This window comes from Cavia porcellus, unplaced genomic scaffold (assembly GCF_034190915.1).
Source record: "Cavia porcellus strain 051 isolate PalLab524CR breed Dunkin Hartley unplaced genomic scaffold, mCavPor4.1 scaffold_1, whole genome shotgun sequence".
NCBI lineage: Eukaryota > Metazoa > Chordata > Mammalia > Rodentia > Caviidae > Cavia > Cavia porcellus.
In genome coordinates, this window is record NW_026947484.1 from 233,726,233 (window position 1) to 233,744,015 (window position 17,783).

The 17,783-nt window shown below is 52.1% G+C and overlaps 4 protein-coding genes across 9 annotated transcripts in view; 3 read left to right on the forward strand and 1 right to left on the reverse strand.

Annotated features, from left to right (window-relative positions):
- Ppm1g (protein phosphatase, Mg2+/Mn2+ dependent 1G) overlaps positions 1 to 780 on the forward strand; it is a 31,007-nt gene extending 30,227 nt beyond the window's left edge. Inside the window, exon 10 of the mRNA XM_003472941.5 lies at positions 178 to 780. Within this exon, the coding sequence (XP_003472989.1) occupies positions 178 to 375 (198 nt within the window). The 3' untranslated portion in view covers positions 376 to 780. The remainder of the gene's footprint in view (positions 1 to 177) is intronic.
- A 189-nt stretch (positions 781 to 969) lies between these two features.
- Znf513 (zinc finger protein 513) lies at positions 970 to 4,691 on the forward strand. Of its 2 annotated transcripts, none has more exons than XM_063230766.1 (4): positions 970 to 1,116; positions 1,634 to 1,789; positions 2,856 to 3,446; positions 3,537 to 4,691. In XM_063230766.1, the coding sequence occupies exons 2-4, from the start codon at positions 1,765 to 1,767 to the stop codon at positions 4,361 to 4,363; spliced, it is 1,443 nt and encodes a 480-aa protein (XP_063086836.1). In that variant the 5' UTR covers positions 970 to 1,116; positions 1,634 to 1,764; the 3' UTR covers positions 4,364 to 4,691. The 2 variants fall into 2 exon arrangements, with proteins under 2 accessions (XP_063086836.1, XP_003472986.2); XM_003472938.5 differs by lacking the exon at positions 970 to 1,116 and adding an exon at positions 1,126 to 1,400.
- Positions 4,692 to 4,789: 98 nt separating this feature from the next.
- On the reverse strand, positions 4,790 to 10,968 carry Snx17 (sorting nexin 17). The gene is made up of 15 exons (XM_003472937.5): positions 10,741 to 10,968; positions 10,226 to 10,300; positions 9,009 to 9,126; positions 8,440 to 8,504; positions 7,707 to 7,817; positions 7,524 to 7,614; positions 7,283 to 7,370; positions 6,980 to 7,049; positions 6,597 to 6,689; positions 6,313 to 6,516; positions 5,923 to 6,048; positions 5,709 to 5,786; positions 5,503 to 5,577; positions 5,374 to 5,415; positions 4,790 to 5,291 (listed from the first exon to the last, which is right to left on the reverse strand). The coding sequence occupies exons 1-15, from the start codon at positions 10,801 to 10,803 to the stop codon at positions 5,178 to 5,180; spliced, it is 1,413 nt and encodes a 470-aa protein (XP_003472985.1). The 5' UTR covers positions 10,804 to 10,968; the 3' UTR covers positions 4,790 to 5,177.
- Positions 10,969 to 11,099: 131 nt separating this feature from the next.
- On the forward strand, positions 11,100 to 16,393 carry Eif2b4 (eukaryotic translation initiation factor 2B subunit delta). Of its 5 annotated transcripts, none has more exons than XM_005005034.4 (13): positions 11,100 to 11,262; positions 11,631 to 11,674; positions 11,984 to 12,119; positions 12,306 to 12,515; positions 12,779 to 12,861; positions 13,031 to 13,122; positions 13,685 to 13,799; positions 13,989 to 14,065; positions 14,536 to 14,638; positions 14,889 to 15,016; positions 15,152 to 15,329; positions 15,856 to 16,036; positions 16,151 to 16,393. In XM_005005034.4, the coding sequence occupies exons 1-13, from the start codon at positions 11,232 to 11,234 to the stop codon at positions 16,348 to 16,350; spliced, it is 1,578 nt and encodes a 525-aa protein (XP_005005091.1). In that variant the 5' UTR covers positions 11,100 to 11,231; the 3' UTR covers positions 16,351 to 16,393. The 5 variants fall into 5 exon arrangements, with proteins under 5 accessions (XP_005005091.1, XP_003472981.1, XP_063086828.1 ...); XM_003472933.5 differs by having other exon boundaries at positions 12,309 to 12,515; XM_063230758.1 differs by having other exon boundaries at positions 11,152 to 11,262; positions 11,988 to 12,119.
- The last annotated feature ends 1,390 nt before the right edge of the window (positions 16,394 to 17,783 follow it).

Genomic DNA, 17,783 nt, shown 5'->3' on the forward strand with positions numbered 1-17,783 from the left:
TTTCACCTTCCTTTCTGTCCCTGACTTGCGTTATGACTGAGTAGAGAGGGGACTATTTTGTGATTCGCATTGCCGGTTATCCTACCACCCTGTCTCCAATGGGCCAGCCCTCTTGGGGGACTCTAGGATGCCAAGGTGTTCAGACCCCATGGCTGACTTAACCTGCCCTTTTCGTAGCTGCTGGATCAGTGCCTGGCACCAGACACTTCAGGGGATGGTACAGGGTGTGACAACATGACCTGCATCATCATCTGCTTCAAGCCCCGAAACACAGCAGAGCCCCAGTCAGAGAGCGGCAAGCGGAAACTTGAGGACGTGCTCCCCGAGACGGGCGAGGAGCACAGCAACAGCGACAAGAAAGCCAAGCGGGACTAGCAGCCCTGCGGACTCCTGCCCACCTGGACTGTTTCCTGAGCCCTCCGGATCTAAGACTGAGTTTTGTCTTTTTCCTTTAGCCTTAGCAGTGGGTATGAGGTGTGCAGGGGGAGCTGGGCGGCTTTCCTTGGCTCATTTCAAAGAGGGCCCGTCCTCCACACAGCAGCCTGGGAGCCCTGCGGTCCTCCCCAGCCACCTCTGCGCTCCTCTGGGCTCATCACCGGTTCTGTGCCTGTGCTCTGTTGTGTTGGAGGGAAAGACTGGCGGTTCTGGTTTTTACTCTGTGAACACTTTATTTAAGGACATTCTTTTTTATTGGCGGCTCCATGGCCCCCGGCCGCTTGCACCTGCTCTCTGTTGTACACTTTCAATCAACACTTTTTCAGACTAAAGGCCAAAACCTAATCCTGCCCGTGGTGTGCTTATTTTCTGTTGCCTGCCCCAGTGGGGAGCATCGAGCGGGCTTCTCCCTCCCTGGGCTGCTGTGCATGGCCCTGGGCTGCCACCTGGAGCCAACGGCCGGCCTCCGCCCCCCGCCCCCGCCCCTACCCCCACCCCCGGGGTCGGGACCGACTTCCTAGTTCCTCGGCCGGCCAGCCCGGCTCCTGCCGCCGCCGATTGGCTGGCCCACTGCGCGCGACAATCACTTCCCGGTCACACCGGGCGCCCTGCCGCTGCGCCTCCTGCGGACTACGCGTCCCGTGCGGCTGTGCGGCGGCGGAAGCGGAAGCGGGGACGGAGGTACCAGCTGGTGTTCGGAGGGGGGTACGGGGCTCCATGAATGGAGGCGGCGGCGGCGGCGGGAGCGGCCTGAGCTGGGCGCTGGGACCAGGGCCAGGGGCTGCCCGGGGCCCGCGCCCCTGCATGGAGGCGGCCCGCGGGCCCTGAGAGGAAGACCGGGCCTCCGAGCTTGGAGGGGCGGGGCCGGGTGGCCGCAGGCCGGAGGCCAGTCGGGCTGGAGCCGGTCACGATGCCCCGAAGGAAGCAAAGCCACCCGCAGCCCGTGAAATGCGAGGGGGTCAAAGGTCAGGGGTTAGGGGTCTGGGAGGGAGGAGCGGGGTGGGGTCAGTGGAGTGGGCTCAGGTCAGGGTGCAGTGGGACTCCACGAGCGTTTTGGATTGCCAGCTTCCTACCGAGGTCCTGAGGGAACCAGGGGGTCAGCGAGTTCGGGAAGTGCGGCCCACGAGGGCAACTTCTCCAGCGCAGATGATGGGCACAGCTCAAGGGGGAGAAGCCACAAACCCCCTTTCCTCCTCAGTGGACACTGAAGACTCCCTCGACGAAGGACCCGGAGCCCTGGTGCTGGAGAGTGATTTGCTGCTAGGCCAGGATCTGGAGTTTGAAGAGGAAGAGGAAGAGGAGGAAGGTGACGGCAACAGCGATCAACTCATGTGCTTTGAGAGAGACTCTGAAGGTAGGTCTGCGGGACCTGGTGAAGGGTCTGTGGCTGCTGGGAACCCTAGCCGTGTAGAAGTCAGGTCACACGTTTCCTGCCACAGTTAGGGCTTAATGGCCAGATGAGCTCCATTACTGTGCCCAGGTGAAGATCTGGGGCCTGCCCGATGTGGAGTGAAGAGGAGGGCAGATGAATTACATGGAGCAGCTGATTAAAACTTAAATGCCCTTTTAATAACCTTTCCTGCCCTGGTCCACTCCCGTGAGTGCACTTTTAAGAGGTCCAGGAAGTGACCCCTCTGTGGATGGCTGACTGAGGCTGGTCCTTATGTCTGGTCTCCTTTTCACCTGCAGCATCCCCTCATTTTGTATTGGGAGGTTTTAGTTTCTGCCTTCAAGTACCCTCCCCCGTTTCCCATCCATCGTCTGTCCTTCCCTGGTCTCAGGATTGCCTATCCAGACATGCCGCACTGCCTACCCAGTTTATGCTTTTCAGGATCATTGAGAGTCCTTGTAAAAGAATCCGTTCTCTAGCATAACGCGGGTTACTTTTATAATTGGAGTGAGGTTGTTTCTAGTGGTGGAGCAATGTTGCCTAGCATGCATGAGGTCCCCAGCACTGCAAAAAAAAAAAAAAAAAGCAGAACTTTCATTGTTTGTACTTCCCTCCAAAATTTGCCTCGCTCTCGAGATGACTTGTTTTATACTCTTTACTAAAAGTAATCGTACTGCTGTAGAGAGCTTTGAAACAGGTCTTGGGTCCCTGGGGCCTTTTTTTTACCTTCTCATTCCAGGAATTTGTTATTTCAATCTGTAGCCCACGGAGAGCCCTTGATGTTTTCCACTCAGTGGAACTAGTTAGAGCTCAACTCTGCTGTCACTGGGTTAGTGCAGGCTCAGAGGTAGGCAGTTCATGTTCAGTTTTTGGAGTCATTATAGGGAAATTTCAGTCCTTGGGAGGGACCCAGAGTGGTCATCAAAGCTGAGAAGGAGGTAGGGCCAAACAGACACAACCAGACCAGAAAGCAGGTGTTTGAGCCCGCTCCTGCCCTTGCTGACGTTTCTTCTCGTGCGTGTCTCCCCAGGAGACTCTCTTGGGGCCAGGCCTGGGCTTCCCTACGGGCTGAGCGACGATGAGTCTGGGGGCGGCCAGGCACCGAGTGCCGAAAGCGAAGTTGAGGAGCCGGCCAGGGGGCCCGGGGAGGCCAGGGGTGAGAGGCCAGGCCCAGCCGCCTGCCAGCTGTGTGGGGGGCCGACAGGTGAGGGGCCGTGCTGTGGGGCAGGAGGGCCGGGTGGGGGGCCCCCGCTGCCCCCACGGCTGCTGTACTCATGCCGCCTCTGCGCCTTCGTGTCCCACTACTCGAGCCACCTGAAGCGGCACATGCAGACACACAGCGGGGAGAAGCCGTTCCGCTGTGGCCGCTGCCCCTACGCCTCAGCCCAGCTCGTCAACCTGACGCGACACACTCGCACCCACACTGGCGAGAAGCCCTACCGCTGTCCCCACTGCCCCTTTGCCTGCAGCAGCCTGGGCAACCTGAGGCGGCACCAGCGCACCCACACCGGGCCCCCCACCCCGCCCTGCCCGACCTGTGGCTTTCGCTGCTGTGCTCCGAGACCAGCCCGGCCCCCCAGCCCCGCAGAGCAGGAGGGGGCCGTGCCCCGCCAGCCCGAAGGTAAGAGGCAGGGACAGACGGGGGAGTCCTGGGCCGGGCGGGCAGCGCTGGTCACGGTTGGATTCACAGCCTGGGTCTTTGTCCCCACAGATGCTCTGCTCCTGCCAGACTTGAGTCTTCACGTGCCACCAGGTGGTGCCAATTTCCTACCAGACTGTGGGCAGCTGCGGGGTGAAGGGGAGGGCCTTTGTGGGACTGGATCAGAACCGCTGCCAGAACTGCTGTTTCCTTGGACTTGTCGGGGCTGTGGACAAGAGCTGGAGGAGGGTGAGGGCAGTCGGCTGGGAGCTGCCATGTGTGGGCGCTGCATGCGAGGAGAGGCTGGAGGGGGTGCCAGTGGGGGACTCCAGGGACCTAGTGACAAAGGCTTTGCCTGTAGCCTCTGCCCCTTTGCCACGCACTATCCTAACCACCTGGCCCGGCACATGAAGACACACAGTGGCGAGAAGCCCTTCCGCTGTGCCCGCTGTCCTTACGCCTCAGCTCATCTGGATAACCTGAAACGGCACCAGCGTGTCCACACGGGAGAGAAGCCCTACAAGTGTCCCCTCTGCCCCTACGCCTGTGGCAACCTGGCCAACCTCAAGCGTCATGGTCGAATCCACTCTGGTGACAAACCTTTTCGGTGTAGCCTTTGCAACTACAGCTGCAATCAGAGCATGAACCTCAAACGCCACATGCTGCGGCACACGGGCGAGAAGCCCTTCCGCTGTGCTACCTGCGCCTACACCACAGGCCACTGGGACAACTACAAACGCCACCAGAAGGTGCATGGCCATGGTGGGGCAGGAGGGCCTGGCCTTTCTGCCTCTGAGGGCTGGGCCCCACCTCACAGCCCACCCTCTGTTTTGAACACTCGGGGTTCAGCAGCCCTAGGTGCTGCTGGTAGCCGGGCTCTCCATACAGACTCACCTTAAACTAGGTCCTTTTCTCCCAGGGCCCTATGGATTAGCCTTGCCCCTCCTGCATTTTATACAGATGACCAGAAGCTACCTTCTTCCTCCCCCGCTGGCCAGGGGCTCCACACAGACTAACGTAGGCACTATGTGGACCAGCCTAAACCCACAGGCAGGGGCCCATATGGACCAGGGGGCCTTGCCCTGACTGATGCACTTCATGAGCTCAGTGAGAAGGGCCTTGTGTTCATCTCCACTGCTGCCAGTGGACGAAGTGGCTGGGGGACTGCCCAGCTTCTCACCTGTTTAACTTATTTCAGTGCTTTATAATAAAGGAAACACTAACAAAGCCATGTCTACACTGAATTGGCAATGGCAAGCAGTCTGCCTCTGCTTGGCACAGCAGACCATGGTGGGCCAGCAAGGCCAGTGAGAGGGAACCAGAGGTAGGCAGCAGTCAGGCTGAGTTTAATGATGGGGAGCTGGGCCAGACCATACACAGACCTGCCCATCCCCTTGCCCATGGCCCCGAGAAGCCAGAAGCAGCCCAGGGGCGAGCTGTGTTCCTCCCCAAGGCAGGTACCCATGGTCCCTTAAGACTTTGTGCAAAATACTAAATGTTAATTTGGCATTGAGGGCCAGCTGTGACAAGGGATGATTCTTTGTGCAGCCAGCCCAAGAAGGAAGGGAGGAGGGTTAGGTGGCCCATGGCCCAGAGGAGAAAAGGTGGGTAGGAAGGGAGAGGGAACGTCCCCCCTAGCTTGGGGGGTTCAGGCACAGGGCAAGTTTCTGTGAATTCCTCTGGAGTAGAGGGCAGACATCCAAGCAGTGGGGATTACAGATCCTCATCTCCAATGCCCTCGAAGGCGAAATTGCCGTGGACGTCACCGGCACTGGCATCTGTGCTGGGACTGCCAATGCCCCGCAAGCTCACAGCACTCAGCTTACTCTGCAACACAGGCAGGGTAGCGTCAGAAGGCTTATACCTGTGAGGCCTCTCCAGACACCAGCCTTACCACCCTGAAACTCACTGAGAGTTTGACCACGGACTCCCGGCTGGCATCAGGTGACTCCTGGGGAAGAGGAGCAAAGGGGTCAGAAACTCAGGGGAGAGGCAAAGCAAGGCTGAGAGCCTGGGTACTGACTGGAGGGATACTTACAAGCAGCGGTGGAGACTTCACTGCTTGCTGGCTATCTGAGCGTCTCAGGGTACCACCTACCCTCCTCCGCAGCATCTAGGGATGGATGAAAACACTTAATGAGGGCAGGATTACTCCCTTTTGGATCCTAGTTACTTTGCCTCCTTTTGAAGAGAAGGCAGGAAGAGCACAATCATTGAACTGATGAGTTCCTGCTTGTTGCTTACCTTCCTTATGCTGCCCCCTGATTTCTTCACCATCAGTTCATCGACCATGGACTGCAAACAGATGCTCATCATGATAGCCTGAGAGTAAGAAGAGCCCAGGGTCATCCAGAGCCCAGCACCCCTCTGACAAGGGCCCCCCACTCACATGAAACCCTAGAAGCCCTAGGCTTGGTGTCTAGAGTGCTCTAGGGGAGGCCTGAAGGAGGGCTCACACCTGGGGGCTGGTGATGGTGACCCACTGCAGCCGGTCCTTGCTCATGAGGTATTCAAAAGCCAGTTCCAGGCGTACCTCACCCCGGCCCCGGCCCGGGCTATTCGTACTTCCACTGGGCAGTGGCACCTGGGAGAGGAAGGGAGTTAGACTGAGCTCGTTTTGTACTATCTGCCTCTGCTTTGAGATAGTCTCAGTATGCAGTCCAGGCTGGCCTTGAGCTCACTTTGTAGCCCAGGCTGGTCTTGAGCTTGCGAAAGTTCTCCTGCCTCAGGCTCCCAAGTGCTGGGATTATAGGCATGCACCACTACGCCCAGCTCTTGCATCCCATTTTTGAAACTCAAGGCTTTGGCAGACTTCTTCCACCCCAAGAAGGCCCCCAACTCTACTCACAGAGGAGGTGACCCGCCAACATCGCATGCGGGTAACCCGGAAGGAGCCTTCACGAAGCTGCTGGCCAGGCAGGCGGAGCTGGAGGCTGAGCTCACTGTTGCCTGCACTCACCACCACAGGGCAGTCCTTCTCTGGGAAGTCGGCTACACAAGCGTCAAAGCACAGGTAGCCGTAGTGGCGCAGAGTTTGGGCCAGCCGCAGGAACTAAAAAGTGGTCACCATATATTGTGGGTTAGGAGGGAAGATAAGCACCCTCTGGAGGGAGACAGCAAGGCAGGGCTCACCTCCTTCTTGGAGACCTTCTCTTGTAGAGACTTGAGCTGCCGGTGCTGCTCTTTAGTGACCAGGATCCACCCACGCTCAATATCTGATACTGTCTACAGTGAAGACAGGGTGGGGTGGGGGAAGGAGGTGCCCAGTCAGTAGCTCCAGCAGTGTGTCCACTGTTAGTTCTGTCCAGCCTGACCCTAGTCCCACATTTGAGTGACCTCTGCAGTGAGACTTTGACCTTACTGGCTTACAAAGTAGGGAGAGAAGAGGCTGTGCCAAGAGCCCTGACTATATTCTAGTAACTTCCCCTTGAACTGGGAACAAGGATATGAAAGGCATCTTCCTGGGAGAATGAGTCATCTTTAGGGCAAGCGTTCTGAGGCAGCTCCAAGCTCACCTGAGCATAAAGCAGGTTCAGGCCAACCCGGTTCTCCATGACATCTTCATCATAGGCAGAGTCCCAATAACTGTGAGGCCAAGGGGTGGAAAGGGGTGATGGGCTAAGCTGGGGTGGGACGGGAGGTAGAAGGGAAAGGGGCAAAACAGGAGCATGTGGAACTACGAGGAGCTCGGTGACACGGAGGACGTCTGGGAGCCTGGAGAAGCCGCCAGCACTGCTCCCCTTGTCCAGATTATTCTGTCTCAGAATGTGGCCTGGTAATCCAGCCCAGCACACCCCCCTTTCAGGCCCAGTCCTGACCTCTTCCTTAGCACAATCTTATACTCTTGACTCTGAAGACTGGTAACAGACACATAAGGCAGTTCAAACTCTTGCAACTTCCGTACAACTATAGGTTTAAAAAAAAAAAAAAAAGAAAAAAGGAAAATAGGCTGAGACTCGAAACAAGAAAAAACCTGAGGACATGTTCCAATCCAAGGGGAGACAGAGATAGAAATTCACTATTGGAAAGCTCAATGAAGTAAAGTCCAGGGGAACTCACAGGAAAAGGCTCCATCCTCTTTCTCTCTAACAAGGAAGAGACTGAAGTACCCGATCAAGTCATCTGGAAGATCCAGCTTTGCAGCTACAGCCTGGAAACAGAAAGTACGGCTCACCCTCCTGGCTGGTTCCAATTCCCCACAAGCCCCGAGTGGGTGCGGGGGCAGTGCTGAACAGTGCTCACCTCCAGGACATCCTCAGTCTGATCTGAAGTTAGTACGCTGACCAAAACTTTTTGCCCATTGCTGAGTAGCACTTCCAAGGAGACCTCCTCCGTGGGGACCTGCTGTGTCTCCTGTGTGCAAACAGGGATGGGCAGTCAGTCCTTTGTTAACACCAGCCTAGGGTGCAGTTCTGACCCATCTCCAGCTCGGTCTACTGCAGGATGACAAACCTTTTAGGACTTTCAGAGAGAATGGCCCGCTGCAGCATGCGAGCCACTCTAGTGTCCTCATTCTCCGCTGCTTATGCTGAGCTAGGCATGATAGTGCAGGGTAGTAATCCCAGCACTCTGAGAGCCCAAGACAGGAGAATGACAAGACTGAGCCCAACCTGACAATTTAGCAATTTATTGAGACCCTGTCTCAAAATTTTAAAAGGGCTGGGAGGTAGCTTAGTGCAAAGGTCCTGGATTTGATCCCCAGTACCACAAACAAAACAACACAGGCTGGGCTTTGCTTGACTTCAGTGTTACAGCTGAAGAACCATTCCATAAAAAAGCTATCAGAAAAGTGGGGTGCGGTGGCACATGCCTATAATTCCAACACTTGGGAGGCTGAGGTAGGGTCACCAGGAGTTCAAGGCCAGTCTGAGTAAGACTGTCTCAAAAAGTGAGGATGACTTCCTGTGTACCTCTCCTCAGTAACATGGCACGGTTCTCCAACAGATCTTCCCTTTAGTGTCACACAAAGCCTTACCTGCTGTGCCCGGCGCAGGAAACTATTGAAGGTCTCGCTGCTCCCAAGCAATGGGTCTTGCCGAACTGTGAGGACAAGAGATTGATGTTCTAATAGCCCAGGAGTCACTCTTACCCCAGTCCTCCTCTTAGTAGGCTCCCCGCCACCCCATTTCCTGGGCTGATGGTGGCCTGCCACAACTCCCAGCTGGCCTCACCTCACTCACTGTTTGCATAAATTCTTCACCTGCCCCACCCTTGGCTGCCATCTAGTTGAGTCCAGTCTATAGAACTAGGGAAATAACAATGATGTTAATCTAAAGCACATGAGATACAAATTAAGTTCTTCCCACCAATCTAAACTGCTTTAAGACTTAAGTGTTACACTAGAATTTCTCATAGATGTTAGTGCCCAAATTGCTTTGCTAATACACAGAGTTACAAATCCTTTCAGGCTATTTACTTTGCTAATTAAGTAACAGGTCAGTAAGTGGATTCCCAGATCTAGAAATTAATGTAACTTCTATAGAGCCAGCTGTTTTTAGTCTCTCCCCATAGTCCTGGAAGTGTAAAGTTCCTCCAGCCACTCACCGGCTTGCATGTACTTCTCTAACTGCTCTCTCCTCTGTTCTACCTCTGCAGGTGTCAGAGAGAAAAGCTTCTTTGGGGGGAATGCAGGAAGCACATTTGCCCCATATTCCTTCCGAAGCTATGTAGAGAAAGAGATACAACCTTTCACATAAACACAGAAAGTGACAGGAAGCAATCTAGACTCACAGTGTTCATCTGGAGCCCCTGTCTATCATCTGGGAAACAACTTTGGTGCAAATAGCATTTCAAGGGAAGTGAGTTTTGGTTTTTTAAAAAATTTTTTGGTAGTTCCAGCTAGCCTTGAACTCACTATGTAGCCCAGGCTGGTCTCAAACTACTGATGATCCTCCTGCCTCATCATCCCAGGTGCTGAGATTACAGCTAATCACCAGGACATCTGGCAAAGGGAACTGCTTTAGATATTTAAATTCTTTTTTAATTTTACTGTTCACAAGTCAGTTCCTTCATAGTGTGGGGAGGATATGGATGGGGCTAAAACCTACAGGGAGCTCCTGAGGCACAGGACAAAACTGTTCACTGAACTCTCACAGGAAATAGCTCTACAGAGAGTGTTTATCTGCACATAATAGTTCAGTCATATAGTTAAGTACATTCACAAAGTATCTTAGGACTTAAACGGACTTTGCAGATCAAGGAATCCATTTTTCAGCTGTAGATACTGAGGCCCAAGGAAATGAGGTAATTTCCTCAGCGCTGCACAACTAATTATCAGTGGAACCAGGACTGCGTTTGAGTTTAACACAGTGTTCACCATCTGGTGAGGAAGGCAGAGAAACATTACATCACAGACACACAACAATATCTGGAACAGCTATACATACTGAACTGAGCCAAAGAACACACAAGGAAATCGGCGCATGATTTTCACAAGCAGGGCAAAGAAGTTGCAGGTCATGTGACAAAGGAATGTCTCTGGGCGGATTAGGGAGGATTCGGTTTTTCCATGCAGGGGCAAAGGTTGGAAGCGCAGATAAGGAAAACGCAGAGAGGAGGATGTGGGTATAGCATAGGAAAGAGTAGTAGATACTCGCTTATTCTTAGGGAGTTCCTTGGACATGCCAGAGGATAAGATAAAACACTGTACCCTCCTCTGTGGCAGTGATTAAAGAGGAACGCGATGTGAGGAAAAATGGAGATGGATGCCCATGTGCAGGAAAGGGATTAAAGCTGCCTACAGGCAGGGGTGCCAGTCCCACCTGCTCGTGCAGCCCCAGAAGCTGGCTGTAGCGAACCCGACAGTGCAGGACTCCATTCACGTGAATGTTATAGGCCTGAGGATACAAAAGCAGGAAACATTTCAGGGTAGCAGTCAGAGCTATCGCTTTGAAAACCCCAACCGGAAGTTGGCCGGCTGAGCTCTGTGAGAAAAGTCCGCCGGTATCTCTTAAGAGTTAGGTAGCCTGTCTTTTCCAGGTTCAAGCCCCAAGACTGCAGAAGGGCAGTCCAGAGGAAACTCGGGTGCTTGTGCTGCAGTTTCCTTCCCCAAGCGGCCAGTGACGCCCACCAGAGCCGCGGCCTGGCTAAGCTGCCAGCCGAACAAAGGACCTCTTAGAGGAGCGACTTCTGCACAAATCTGAGACAGGAAATACGCTGCAGCGAGGCGGCTGCCCAGGATCAGGCCTGAACGATGGCAGCCGGGCCTAGGAGGCCTCTCCCAAGGCTTCAGCCCGTTATCCCCGCCCCGGCCCGTCCAACTCTTGCTGCTCCTCACCACGTAGGCGGAGCCGCCGCTGTCCCCGCTGCGGGACTCGGTTTCAGGAATGGAAAAGTGCATGATCCCTATGGCAAGGCCCGCTCAGGCTCCGAACTGTAAGGGCCGCGGCGGCTCTGCACGCTCGCCTCCGCTATTCAGAGCGTCCCCGCAGCCTTATTCGCCATTTTGGGGGGGCCTGAGATCCGTGCTGGGAAAGCAGTATAACGTCGGTTCTGGGCGCAGTGTCTTCTGGCATGCTGGGAACTGTAGTCTAAGAGCAAGTAGATACTCTCGGGAACAGGAATCCTGAAGTTGAGATGAACCTCTTCGCTGCCCGTAGTTAGGGGCGTGTCCGGGCATGCCGGGAGTTGTAGTCCGGTTGGCGTTGTGCGCCGTGGGTATGGGTGGTGGAGCCTCCAGTCCAGGTGGCGCTGTAGTCCCAGTGACCTAGGAGCAAGGCATCGGGACTGCCCGGCGACCGCGGCGGGCGGAGCCTAGGACGGAGAGTGATGGCTGCTGTGGCTGTGGCAGTTCTCGAGGGTGAGTGAAGGGTTGGGCACACCAACTGGTACTTGATCCGATGAGCTCTGGACGGTTCGCGCTCGATCGAGCTCGTTTGGGCCTTGTGGTTGCGTTCTGGCGTCACGCCAGATTCTGGTTTACAGTCTTCCCGCGCAGCCCAGCACCTCGCACCGACTGGTTCTCAGGTGAAGGGTGGGTGACCCCTCCTTTCCTTGCCTGTCCTTTGATCCTGCCGCGTAGTGCGTCCCCACGCGGATTCCTGGGTCGCCTTGCGCCCGGCGACAAATAGGTGGTAATGCCGACTCAGCAGCCAGCTGCGACCAGAAGGCCACCCAAGCCCTCCCGGAGCCTCTCTGGTTCACTTTGTGCACTGTTTTCTGATGCAGAGTCGGGATCAGGGATGAAGGCGGAGCTTTCTCCTCGGCCTGGGGTAAGTGAGGGTGCCCTCCCCAACCGCCTGTCAAACGCTACGCAGGAAGCTCTGTCAGCTTCATTCAGCCCATTTCCCATTCTGTTACCGTCTGTTTCTCAGGAAAACCAAGAAATTTTAGAGTTTAGTGGTATGTGACTCTGATCCTGGATGAGAAGCTTCCATCCCTGTGGGATGTAAGTTTGTAATAGGTAGCATGAGGATGTTAGAAAGGATTAGGGATTTAACCATATGGAAATCTCAGCCAGCAGTGTCGATTCATCTTTGGAATTGTTGGGGGCAGAGCAGTGTCCCATGTCTTTGTCTCAGGTAGGAGGGAGGGAGATGACCCAGGAAGAGAAGCTGCAGCTTCGGAAGGAAAAGAAACAGCAGAAGAAGAAACGGAAGGAGGAAAAAGGAGCAGAACCAGAAGCTGGGTCTGCTGTAACTGCAGCCCACTGTCAAGGTGGGGGGTCTTTTTGAAAGGGCTTGGGTGTGGAGCTGGTGGAGGGGTGTGGTGGGAAGGGCAGGACGAAGGTGGCTTGAGCAAGTGAAAAGAAGTGAAGAGGTTCAGATAAAGCAACAGTCTAGCTTTGCTGGAGCAGAAGCAGCATCTGCCTGAAGCTTGAGCACCTCTTTCTTCACCCTTTAGCAGGTCCAGGGAGAGCACTGCCAGGACCCAGCAGGCCGCTGGAGGGCGCTCCTGGTGAGAAAGCTGCAGCTGCTCGGAGTAAGGCTGAGCTTCGGGCTGAGCGTCGGGCCAAGCAGGAGGCTGAACGGGCCCTGAAACAGGCCAGGAAAGGGGAGCAGGGAGGGCCGCTTCCTCAGGCCTGCCCCAGCACAGCTGCAGAGTCCCCTTCAGGTATCTTCCCTTCATTTCACAACCTCTGTTGCTCTGTTTCTCGGTCAGCTCAGGCTTCCTCACAGTAAAAGTTTTCCCTTTCCATTTTCATTTTGGAACCTAGAGTTCAAAATTCTTCCATTAATCCCACTGTACCCCCAGTGCTTGTTTTACTGGATTTTCCCTAACTTTCCCCCTGTCCTGTGTTTCTTGATTCTCCCTGTCCCCTGGAAGCAAATCACCCACCTGAAGACTGTCTCAAACACATGACTATTATCTTTTAGGAGCAAAGCGTCTCCCTGAACACACTCAGGTTGATGACCCCACACGTCTGAGGACTCTTATTAAAAAACCAGATCGACAACAGGTAGGAACTGGAAAAGAGCCTAGAGAGACAAGAACATTGCTCAGGGCAAAGTGGGACCTTGAAAAAGGATGGATATTTTGGAGCAAAAGAGTCTCATTCTTCTTTTCCAGCTTCGTCCCATAACTCTGGGCCATTTGTCCTAACATTTTTTTTTTTTTTTTTTGTCAAGGTTCCTACACGAAAGGATTATGGATCCAAAGTCAGTCTCTTCTCCCACCTACCCCAGTACAGCAGACAGAACTCCTTGACCCAGTACATGAGGTAAGATCCTACAAAATTGTCATAAAGTCTAAGTCTGAGGAGGTGTGGTACCTTAGTATTAACCACTTACTTGTTCAATTAGATAAGTACAGGATGACCTAAAATTGCATTTTTTTCATTAATTTGTATGAGATAACAGGAACTCTAAAAATGACAATTTTATCAAATTTATCCAGCATAAGAATCAAGTGGTTGAAATGGCACCTGCCACAGTCATTGTATGTGAACAAACACGCTGCCTGAGTATTATTAAATAGTTAAAAGTGACTAGAGCTGGGCATGTCGGTATGCACCTATAATCTCAGCACCCAGGGAGGCACAGGCAGGAGGGTCATTTTGAGTTTGTGGCCATCCTGGGCTGCCTAGTGGGGGTGAGTTCAAAGCCAGCCTGAGCTGCACTGTGAGGCCCTGAATCAATAAATAAAAGCAACTGGAAATTTGAAGTGGACTCAGTGGGAAGCCAGTCTGTGCTAGTAAAGGAAGTTCCCTTTCCATGGGAGGGAGGGGGAATCCATAGGTAAGAAGTTTCCTTGCCAAGTATGTGACGCTGCCATCCCATCAGCATCCCGTCCTCTGTGATCCACCCAGCCATGGTGCGACTCGGCCTGCAGTACTCCCAGGGCCTGGTCAGCGGCTCCAATGCCCGGTGTATTGCTCTGCTTCGTGCCTTGCAGCAGGTATGCCCTGCTGTTCCCTTCTGACCCCACCCCTGCCTTCCCCAACACGGGCCCAGCTTTTTACCCAAGGTGAACTCTTGGGCAGAGGAAATAACTCCTTCCCAGGGGACACTTTCCTCAGTGGAACTGCATCCCCTTTCAGAGACCTTTCTTAGGGGCATTTTGCTAATCAGTTTGTGTGCTCTGTAGGTGATTCAGGATTACACAACCCCTCCCAATGAGGAACTCTCAAGGGATCTTGTGAATAAATTGAAACCCTATATCAGGTAAGAAAAGACACAAATCTGCTCCTACCTCGCCTAGTCTTTTTCTTTTTTTTTTTTTTTTTTTTTTTTTTGGTCTTTTTCCTTTTTACCGGTACCAGGGATCGAACTCACGACTGCCTGCTTTCAAGGCAGGCGCTTATGCCGCTGAGCTAAACCCCCAGCCCCTAGTCTTTTTCTGATATTCTGGTTCTTTTATTTTTGCATTTTCCATTCTCTTGTATTTAAAAAAATTTTTTTCTTTTTCTTTTTTTATTTGGTTTTTTCTTTGAGTTGTAGTCTTGCTATGTAGTTCCAGCTGCTTTGAACTCACTATGCAGCTCAGACTGGCCTTGAGGTCCTGGTGATCCTCCTGCCTTGGCCTCCAGGGTTACAGTTGTGTGCCCCATGCCCAGCTTAATTTTTTTTTTTTTTTTCAATGTACTGGTTGAAATTGTAAGGAGCTGCATAAACAGCAGGTATTGTTGTTGTAGCTTCCTGACTCAGTGTCGCCCCCTGTCAGCAAGCATGTACAATGCCATCAAGTTCCTTAACAAGGAAATCACTGCTGTGAGCAGCTCCAAGCGGGAAGAGGAGGTGAGTAGGAGGAATGGAGAAGCAGGCATTGTGGTTAGTGCTAAGCAGCGTGTTCCAAACTCCCAGAAGGCCAGCAGCACAAGCCATTCTGCCCCAGGTGAGGGTTAAGGAAGTGGTTGGGCACTCTTGACTTGTATTACCCTTGAGTGCCCTCCAGGTCCATCGTTATAACATATTCAAGCATCCAGCATGATAGTCAGAGGAAGAAATGTGTCTATTTCCTGTTCTCTAAATATCTTACGCCATGTAGGCCAAGACAGAACTCAGAGCAGCCATCGATCGGTATGTCCAAGAGAAGATCGTGCTTGCAGCTCAGGCAATTTCACGCTTTGCCTACAAGAAGATCAGTAATGGAGATGTGATCCTGGTGTATGGATGGTATGACCCATCTGTATGACAGGGAAAATTGGGGAGTGGAATGATGGGAAGAAAGGACCACCCCTTTGCACTGGTGACTGAGCTGGTTCCTATTCAGTGCCTTTTATGACGTCATCTCCTCTCCATCCACTGTAGCTCATCTCTGGTATCGCGAATTCTGCAGGAGGCTTGGAATGAGGGCCAGAAGTTTCGGGTGGTAGTGGTGGACAGCCGGCCCTGGCTAGAAGGAAGGCACATGCTTCATTCTCTGGTCCATGCTGGTGTCCCTGCCTCTTACCTGCTGATTCCTGCAGCCTCTTATGTGCTCCCAGAGGTGAGGGCAGAGGAAAGGGACTCTGAAACTGGACGTGAAAGGGTGCAATAACATACACATACTCCTAGCTTCTTAAGGCTCAGTTACTTTAAAATGTTAGGATAACAGAGCCCTGTTTTTACTTAAATAGGAAAAATACCTAAAGCTTGCTATACAGCACAGTTCAGCTATCACAAGAACTGTATATTAAACTTGCAGCCACCAAGAAGGAACAGAAAAAAGTAACTTCAAAGTTTAGTTTTCCTGTGGCACACTTGGTAGGTGATTAGGTGATTTCTAAGAAAAGCAGCCATTAAGTTTTATTACTTGTCACCAGGCATGGTGGTGCATGCTTATAATCCCATCACTTGGGAGGAGGATATCTGAAAATCTCAGGCCAGCCTGGACTACAGTGACACCCTGTCTCCAAACACAAAGAAACAACTGATTTATTTACTTGTTCTAAAATGGCTCTCCTGGGCAGAAATGGGGGGCCTTATTGTACCCTGATACAATATGTTATCCTTTTCCTTCCTGTCTAACATAGGTTTCCAAGGTGCTATTGGGAGCTCATGCACTTCTGGCCAATGGATCTGTGATGTCACGGGTAGGGACGGCACAGCTGGCCTTAGTGGCTCGAGCCCATAATGTGCCAGTACTGGTCTGCTGTGAAACATACAAGTTCTGTGAGCGTGTGCAGACTGACGCCTTTGTCTCTAATGAGCTAGGTAAGCAAAGCGGAAGAGAACCTTCCTGGAAGCTGAGAAGATTTGCAAGGGAGAGGGGAGGTGAAAGCCCTAACTTCTTTTCAAAGGACATAACAGGTGCCTCTCCCACTGCAGATGACCCCGATGACCTGCGGTGTGAGCGGGAAGATCGAGTGGCCCTGGGTGACTGGCAGAACCACTCATCCCTACGGCTGTTGAATCTGGTCTATGATGTGACTCCTCCAGAGCTTGTGGACCTGGTCATCACAGAGTTGGGCATGATCCCTTGTAGTTCTGTACCTGTCGTCCTACGAGTCAAGAGCAGTGACCAGTGACAGGGAAATACAGGGTCAATAAATGATATACCTCTTACCCTTAGCAATTCTGCTGCCTTTGTATCTTCTAACATGTCCACCACTTAAGTTAGGGGCTCTACTCCTACCCCTCATCACCGGCTGCTGAGACCTTTGTGGACACTCTCAGGACACTCTTAACTTTACACCAGTGCTCTGGGGCCTTGGTGAAGGTCCATATGGAAATCAAAACCTATCCGGATCTTCAGGCACTGTGAGTGTCTTATGGCAGATACTGATCTATGTTTTTGTGTGTGGGGTACTGGGAATCGAACTCAGGACCTTGTGCTTGCCAGGTAGCTGCTTGTGCTGCTGAGCTATATCCCCAGCCCAAAGACACTGATCTAGATATGAGGAGGCCTACAAGGATAAAAGTTCTGATCTTAATAATGTCAGTATTTACTGAGTACTTGTATGTCAGTACCAGGAGCGCTAAGGCAGGATTGGAAGGGTTGGACTATATACCAAGATCAAGGTCAGCCTACACTCCACAGCAAGACCCTGCCGCAAACAAACAACAAGAGAGATTAATATATCACCGCCAGGGGCTGGGGATTTAGCTCAGTGGCATAAGTGCCTGCCTTGCAAGCAGGCAGTCGTGAGTTTGATCCCTGGTACCGATAAAAACCAAAAAGAAAATGAAAAAAAAAAATATCACCACCAAACATGAGATTTTACAGATGAGAAAATGGAGGCACAGAGAATTTGAATTGCTTGTCCAAGGTAACAATGCTAATTTACAGGTAAAACAATGTGATGACAGGTAATCTGAATCCAGAGGCTTAATAGGTCTTTATATGTTACATGCCTTGTGGAGTATTAATCACAGAATAGGAGGACAACATCTACTGTAAACTCTATTACTATTATGAGCAAAATTCCTTTGAAAGCGTTAAGGGTGATACCAAAGTCTAACAAGAATAGTAGACGTCACAAGTAAGATCTGGGTCTGAGGCAGAATTACCATGGGCCTGAACTACATACATACCAAGGCCCTGTCTCAAAAAAACCAAAAACAAGATGTGACTTAAGTCTTTTGACAGATAAGTAGTTTTCCAGTTAGAAAAAACAAGAAAGCAGATTGGCAGAGAAAATGGCTTGAACATTAATGAGACCAGAGACGGGGCTGTGGCTCAGTGGCAGAGCTCCTCTCGAATGCACAAGGCCCTACGTTTGATCCCCAACACCACAAAAAAATAATAATAAAATTCATCTTCTAAAATTTAAAAATGAGCCCAATTTCAGAATCATTAGTGTCAAATATCTAAAATAGGTTAATAGTAAGAGTAAGCAAATTGTAAAGGCAGGGCTAGATGGTGAGACTAATTACTGATTTGTTTCAAAATGTTAAGTAATCTATTTTGTGTGCATGGATGTTTTATTGAAAAAAATTTTGGACTAGGGGGTTTAGCTCA

Coding starts and splice junctions, on each gene's coding strand:
- Znf513 (XM_003472938.5), top strand. CDS start 1,346: ATGCCCCGAAGGAAGCAAAGCCACCCGCAGCCCGTGAAATGCGAGGGG. Junction 1,401..1,633: donor GAAATGCGAGGGGGTCAAAG/GTCAGGGGTTAG, acceptor TTTCCTCCTCAG/TGGACACTGAAGACTCCCTC. Junction 1,790..2,855: donor CTTTGAGAGAGACTCTGAAG/GTAGGTCTGCGG, acceptor GTGTCTCCCCAG/GAGACTCTCTTGGGGCCAGG.
- Snx17 (XM_003472937.5), bottom strand. CDS start 10,803: ATGCACTTTTCCATTCCTGAAACCGAGTCCCGCAGCGGGGACAGCGGC. Junction 10,301..10,740: donor GCGGCGGCTCCGCCTACGTG/GTGAGGAGCAGC, acceptor TTGTATCCTCAG/GCCTATAACATTCACGTGAA. Junction 7,615..7,706: donor AGACTGAGGATGTCCTGGAG/GTGAGCACTGTT, acceptor TTCTGTTTCCAG/GCTGTAGCTGCAAAGCTGGA.
- Eif2b4 (XM_023566325.2), top strand. CDS start 11,540: ATGCCGACTCAGCAGCCAGCTGCGACCAGAAGGCCACCCAAGCCCTCC. Junction 15,017..15,151: donor GTGATCCTGGTGTATGGATG/GTATGACCCATC, acceptor CATCCACTGTAG/CTCATCTCTGGTATCGCGAA. Junction 15,330..15,855: donor CCTCTTATGTGCTCCCAGAG/GTGAGGGCAGAG, acceptor TGTCTAACATAG/GTTTCCAAGGTGCTATTGGG.